Source organism: Solea solea, chromosome 7 (assembly GCF_958295425.1).
Source record: "Solea solea chromosome 7, fSolSol10.1, whole genome shotgun sequence".
NCBI classification, from domain to species: domain Eukaryota; kingdom Metazoa; phylum Chordata; class Actinopteri; order Pleuronectiformes; family Soleidae; genus Solea; species Solea solea.
This window is the reverse complement of record NC_081140.1, coordinates 17,621,912-17,629,084: the sequence shown is the minus strand read 5'-3', so window position 1 is coordinate 17,629,084 and position 7,173 is coordinate 17,621,912. Positions and strand designations below refer to the sequence as shown.

The following is a 7,173-nucleotide window of genomic DNA, read 5'->3' as shown; positions in this document are numbered from 1 at the left end:
TTAATCTAAAACCTCGGACTTTAATTAATCTCAGAATTTGGATTTCTTATTTAATTTCAAAATTCTGACTTTTTAATTCAATCTCAGAATTCTATATTTTTTCACAGAATTATTTTGACTTAATCTCAGAAGACTGACGTTTTATTTAATCTCAGAATTCTGACTTTTTTCCTCAGAATTCATGCAGTTTTGTTTATTTTTACATGTGGCCCTAATAATTTAATCTCGTAATTATAATTTAATTTTAGAATTATTTTTATTTAATCTCAGAATACTGACTTTTTTCCTCAGAATTCATGCAGTTTTATTTATTTTTACATGTGGCCCTAATAATTTAATCTCAGAGTTCTGATTTTTTTATTTAATCTCAGAATTCTGATTTTTTATTTAATCTCAGAATTCAGACTTTTTTTTTCAGAATTCTGACTTTAATCTAAGAATTCATAGTTTTATTTTTGTATGTGGCACTAACACTCTTCCGTACTTCAGAGACGACAGCGCAGCATTTTGTAGAAAACATTTAAGTTGTTCCAAAAAAAACAAAACAGGCGTCACAACACTGTTCAATAAACCTTTTTTAATCTCAACAGCAAGTTAGCTTATGTGTGGTCAACATCAATGAAGGTAAATATAAAACTGGATTTCTATTGATAGATCAATGTTTTATCAGCAGGAGGTGAAATTATGATACTTATGAAACACGTCCACTAGATTCTTCATGACTTAAGTCTTCAACTAGAGAAATATTGCTATAATACTTTTAAATGGCGTACACTCATTGACCAACAAGAAAAAAAAAAGCACAGTAGAGAAGCTGACAAGAAGAAGCTCCAAAACTCCACATGGTGGGTCGTACAGGGAAACTTCTGAGGGACTTTGGTTTTGTACCTTTGTAAAACCTGGCTCTACCTACTTTCAGGAAAGAAAAACAAATACAGAAAAGGAAGAAATAATCATAATAAAACAAACGATACAAGGGTCAAACCAGAAATGATGGTTCTATTTAAAATCTTAGATTGAAAATACCAAAAGTAAAAGGCACACTGAACACTTTCAACACAAAATTCTGTGCACGTAAGATTCACTACATCCCTAATTTGTACAAAGAACACTCATCGGCGACGGAGAGGTGTTTCTCCATCTTGGATTAAAATCAAAACAATCAGATCAAGTGTTACTATGTCTGGTCTTTCTTTGAAAGAAATTCCTTTTGTGTCCATTATTGGTGGGGAAGAGGAGGAGAAAGGTGTTTCCTACAGATCGTGGTTCATTTCATCTGCCAGGAAACAGCAGTGCAACACAAACCTTTCCCCATCTCCACCACAGTCACCTCCTCCTCTCTCGCTACATCTCATCTTCCCCTTGTTTGTCAAAGTGCTCCAGTATTCAACTTCCACCGATCATCCTGTCACCGCTCTAGCCTCACCGCTGACGAGATGAACGAAAACAATCATCAAAAAAATTCACTAAAAAAAAAAAAGAAGAAAAAAAAGGAAAAAAAAAAAGGCGAAATCCACCCTTTTGATTCTCTCACACCACGGTGTATTTACGCGGTACCTGACGATCTGTAACTTCTGTTTGACCCACAGAGTGCTGGGTGTGAGCATATTCCTGTGAGCAGACAAACATCCAGCTACCCTACGAGTTTGTAGGTTTCAGGGTGGAGATATACATGCAGCCACGAGACACAGTGTTACGTAACAGGTCTCGTGGCTGCACAGACCACATTTGTCACATTGTTTCTGTGGTTTATCATTTTCCGTGACTGATAAATGTCAGAGCTGCACGCTGACTGACGAGGCTTTTCCTCTGACAAGAGGAGTGACTGATGGTTTTCAAATTTTAATGCAAAAAGTGCCTGTTTTGTTTTTTCTTCATCTTAAACGGAAAGTGTTTCAAACTGCTGCTGCTGCTCAGAGGAAATCTAAACATGTCGTCTTGGGCCCTGAGACATTGATATATATACTACATTAAAAACAAAAACAAAACAAAAAAAACGAGAAAAACATAACTAATGACAACAAAAGTGAATGAATAGTAACTTTCCTTCTCTGTTGGGACAGTGTTAGAAGCCTTTCAGGGTGGATTTGTCCTCTTTGTCTTGCACAGGACTGCAATCACAGTTGGTCCCTATTTTTAAAACCATCATGAAAGACTGTTTACTACTGTATATAATGACACTTCATCCACACACACGCCTGTACTCATGAGCCTGACTGTGAACTCTCAAGTTATCCTGTCCAGTGCAGCGTCTACAGACTGCTTTGTGCGACTCCTGCAATTTAACCCCTGACCTCTGGCAGATGTTCACAGTCCAATAATCTCATCTTTGCCCTCTGACCTTTCCCACTGTTTCTAAATCAACATGGTGTGCAGGAGAAGGCGTACACTCTTACAAACATCTCATTGCTGGCTTGCCGTCTGTCTTGTCACATAGCGGGCGTGTGAGCCACTCGTCAGAATCCAGTGTTGGGTCACTGATGATGTCTTTTGTCTTACAGCAGAGAGGAAACATTCTTTCTTTCATTCAACCTTTATCTACCGCAGTGTATCTTCATAGAGTCGTTCCATTATTATTAGAAATATCATTAAAACAATACAAGGGAGCGTGTCAAGGAGTCAGAATTAATCCAGAAGCTACAAGTGTGCAGTGAGAGAAGAAGAAGAAAAAAAGAGCAGTTTGTGCTGTTTTTAAAGGAAAAGTGTCAGGATACAGTGTTTTAGAAGTGACGGATGAAGAGGAAATTGTGTCTGAATTGTGCAAAACAAATATAATCACATCCAAACACACACACACACATTCATACGACTGTCCAGGCTTATCCCTGCATGTCCCCGGACAAGCGAGAGAGTGTGAGAGAGAGAGAGATTATCTCCTGGTTACATCATCAGCTCAAATGATGTCACTGCTGACGTCTTTGAGGTCCCCGGGAACCAATTGGAACTGGCTGTGCAGGTGAGGCGTCCGTTCATAATCCTTTCAAACGTTTAAGGATTAATATTGCTTCAGTATTGCCACAGAAATATTCACTTGTCTAACACCGCAACGTCTCGACCGAACACACGACAACTATGTCAGCCCTCATTTATCAGGCGCACACATGAGCCACGATTCACCTGGTGAAAGTGACATGAGCAGGCAGATGATTCTCATCTTACTGTGTGTGTGTGTGTGTGTGCAGTGAACCTGGATGGAAAAAGGTGGCGCAGTTCAGTAGTGTAAAGAAATAAATCAGGATCAGTAGTTACAAGTTACATAAAACCATGAAGGAAACAAACAAACAAAAGTGTATAATTGACTGTAATGTCACAGAGTCTCCACAAAAGCCTGCATATAAATCTATTTCCTTTTTTTCATGAGTCAGTTAACTGAAAAAAAGCGAGTTTATCACTGTAAAGAGCACAAATGTAGCAGAAGCTAAATGGTGCATTATTCACTGACCTAGTGCTTCACTCAGCATGTACTTGAGGCAAATAACAAACAAAGTTACCTTTTTTTTTTCTGTTGAGGAATAACGATAAATGTTAGTGCTGAGACCTCGGCGTGGTCGTTATATTAGCCTTTGTAAAATGATTTCCAAAAAACTGACATTTAATATTTGAATTTGTGGTGATGATCATGGTACCGTGATAAATGAGGGCATTTTTTTTTTAATTATTCTAGTTCACTTGTTTTTTTGTTTGTGTTTTTTTTTTTTTTTTTTTTTAATCTAACGACATTAAAAAAAGAAGCAGAAAAGTGTTTTGAGATGCGACGATGGTGTCCTATTTTAAATACAAACAAAGCACTGTCAGCCATTGTGCTTTTGGTTGCCACTCAGTCAACCCCAACTCAGTTAACTTTAAACCATTTGTAAGTGAAACGCTGCACGCAGTCTGGCAGCGTTCCCCCTTCCCCCGGCATCGCACGGCTCAGTCCTCACAGGTGACGACAGCAGCCTCGCCAAGTCAGCATGGCGAGTTCTGCGTGTATGGGACCTGTTCCTGCCTCACAGAGCTGATGAGAACATGAACAGGAGGAGAAGGAGAAAGGGAGGTAGGCAAAGGGAGGGTAGAAATGTTGTCTGAGGTTTGACAAAACTAAGAAATTAAGTTTGTATTAGTCATACAAAAATGAACACTTCTCCTTCCCTGTTGCTACGCTTACGGCCTCCACTTATATCTCCATTCTCCCTGCTTTTAATGCTAGGTAGGTTCTCATTGTTTAATACCGCTTCGTATCAACCCCCTCAGCTGGCTTAATTAACCAGTACAAAGCCATGCTGGGAGTCCACTGTCTCCATCATCTCACTGTCCAGGAGGGAGCTCTGCAGCTCGGGCAGGTTCAGCCCGTCTGACTCCCCCGGACCAGCTAATCCTCTAGCCACAAACCCAGCTTCAGCCTCTCCTGGAGCAGCAGGGACCATCACAATGGGGTCCACTGGAAACTCATAGATATCTGGGTGAAGAGCCATAGCAGAAGGGCCGACCGCCGGCTGCTCACAGCCTGCAGCGTAGACGAAGCCCAAGCTACCGGGAGAAGCTTCATGAGTTTGGGGATGTTGGAGATGGTGGTGGAGGTGAGACGCAGAGGGCAGCTGCTGGGTGTAGTGGTGATGGCTCATGTATGGATCATAAACCAGGCCTTCGCCGGGTTCCATCAGGGGGCTTAAGCTATGGGGGTGGCTGAAAGGAGGCGAGGCCTGAGTGCTGCCCTGCTGCTGGGGCTGCGGCTGAAGGGCACCCGACATCGCTGGGGACTGAGGGGAGCTCTGAGGAATAGTGTGGTCCAGGGGAGGGCTGCCTGTCGGGTACGAGCCTTCAGCTATTTGCATCTGGTTGAAGTAGGTCTGCAGCCCCAAGCCCTGTGACTGCTGCAGGTACATCCTCTTCTGGTTCAGTCTGCAGAGAGAGTGTCACAGAGCACAGAGTGAGAAAAACAAGCTGTAATAAGCTGCTTCTAACAATTAATAAGACACTTAAAAGATCATTTATGATGCTTATTATCATAAGATAGTCAAATGAGTGCTAATAATGGCATAGTTAACCCTTATGAATGGTTTTAAGAGACTCAAAGGCTCTTATTAGAAACAGTTAAAATACCTTTTAACAATTGTTGAGATTTATTTTATTTCTTCCAATTTATTATGTCTCATAAACTAAAATCATCATCAAGAGTGTGCTTTTACAGTTAATGATAATAATAATAACAATCATAGTTACTTAGTTAATAGTTAATTGCCACTTATATGGTCTAAGTGTCTAATAAAAGTAACAACAAATGAGTTAATTATGCTTTTATTCACACAATTATTTACATTTATAATCATCTTATAAGCTCGTATGCAGGCCTATGCTAAACATGCATAATTTGTGCATAGGTAGGTAAATTTAGACAATGGGGAAACTCAAACGCTGAAATCAAACGTGGGATGCGTTGCAGCTGTGGTGTTAATTGTTGGCCTACAAATCACCATTTTGTTCAGCGACTAAAAACAGCTCTGATGTGCTCAACAAGAATCCGACCAATCAACTGCTCATCAGTGCTGTGATTTAAAACGTGGGGACTACAGAGCTGGCTCGCCTCACAGCTGCATCCGTGTAAAAATAGTGACGGAAAAAAGATGTTACACGTGGTAAAATGATGAATCTGTGCAAACGAATTTTGGAAGTTTTCAAAATGAAGAACAAACAGAAATGACAAAAATCAACACAGAGTCTGAATGAATGACTTGAAATAAACGTCTATTCCAGAAGCTCAGTGAGTGAGTAAAAATGTTTCTGAAAAACATGCATTATAAATATGATAAAAAGCAGACTGTCACGGCGTGATTTACCTGTGCTCCTGCAGCTGTTGCTCTAAACTTCGTGGAGTCTCCTTACAGAAAAGTTGGCAGCTAGCAGGACTGTTGGCTAAGACGCTGGCCTTCAGGGCAGAGGAGAGACGAGGACTTATTACTGCTCTCAGGATAAACACCATGTTAACTGGATAAGATCTGAGTCATTTTATTTCATTTATTCTTTAATAAGATACAAGACCTCTTCTTCCATGGAGTCCTGGTCAAGATAGCAGCATAAATAATACAAATAGTTACGGAGACAAAACAATTTCAGATATAAAACTCACGAAAGAATACAAAAGCTAAAAGGAAGTAATTAACCCTTTAACACCGACTGTATCGAAAACGACACGTTCGCACAACCACAACTTGCATTGTCGTAATTATGTGACAGTTTGTGCTATTAAGCTGAGAAGTTGCTCAACAAATGTTATTTTAAATATGTGTTACACTGCTCAAATTTAAAATTTAACACACAAATTCTGGTGTTCATGTACAACTACAACCTTTTTTCTAAATAAACCTTTTGGTTTTTCTTCATTTTAAATTGTTCATACACTATTTTAACATGCGGTAAACTGTAAATAACTGCCAGATATTGAAGGTTAATCTGGAAAAATGGGCAAAAGCACTCACTCATGGGACAATTTTCTGGCTAAAAATAAGAAAAAAAAGTCCAGATGGACATTTTGAGGCTTAGGTGTTAAAGGGTTAAAGAAGAGCAGAAAAAAAAAGAGAAAGATAATAAAGTGCAGAAGTACACAGGCCACACCAACAACATCCTTAATCCAAATCCCTCAAAAAAAAAAAAAAAAAAAACGGTTACATCATGGCAAAGCTTAAATCAAAATTCATTGACTCACTGAATGTTGTCATAGTTCCAGTGTTGGACTGTACCTGTAATCTATGAGTGAGGTATTGTGTCTCCAAACTCTGTCTTCGTGACAGCAGAGGCGGCTGTGGAGCGCCTTGGTATAAAGCTAGACCCTCCTGCTGCTTGGATGCCTCACCCTTTGATCAAAACATGACGTATTAGAACAAGGGATGCGTGTTGTGCCCGTGTGTTCTTCACACCCACACACAGGGACATGTGTACTCCAGATGCCCTCTCCTGATGCTTAATAAAACGGTGTCAGGGTCTGGGTGCTTCATCGTGGGGTCTAACTGGATTATCCATGCTTTCTCCTGCCCAAATGCCTGTGTGGTGACTGATCAGCCAGATGCTTTTCTCTAAATGGCATGCACCCCTGGGATTACCCATTAGTTAAATGAAATGAAAGGAAATTAAATGGATGATAGGGACTGGGCATCATAACCAACAAAGAGCTGTGTTATTGCATTATAAGATGGACAG

At 40.0% G+C, this 7,173-nt stretch overlaps 1 protein-coding gene across 2 annotated transcripts in view; it reads right to left on the bottom strand.

The window, feature by feature from the left end:
- Positions 1-562: 562 nt before the first annotated feature.
- The window catches only part of sik2b (salt-inducible kinase 2b), a 48,363-nt gene continuing 41,752 nt past the window's right edge, over positions 563-7,173 (bottom strand). Inside the window, exons 13-15 of one of the 2 annotated variants that reach the window (XM_058634519.1) lie at positions 6,717-6,830; positions 5,817-5,905; positions 563-4,881 (exon numbers count right to left, since the gene is read on the bottom strand). In XM_058634519.1, the coding sequence (XP_058490502.1) occupies positions 4,239-4,881; positions 5,817-5,905; positions 6,717-6,830 (846 nt within the window). In that variant the 3' untranslated portion in view covers positions 563-4,238. The remainder of the gene's footprint in view (positions 4,882-5,816; positions 5,906-6,716; positions 6,831-7,173) is intronic. The other variant, XM_058634520.1, reaches the window with a different exon arrangement.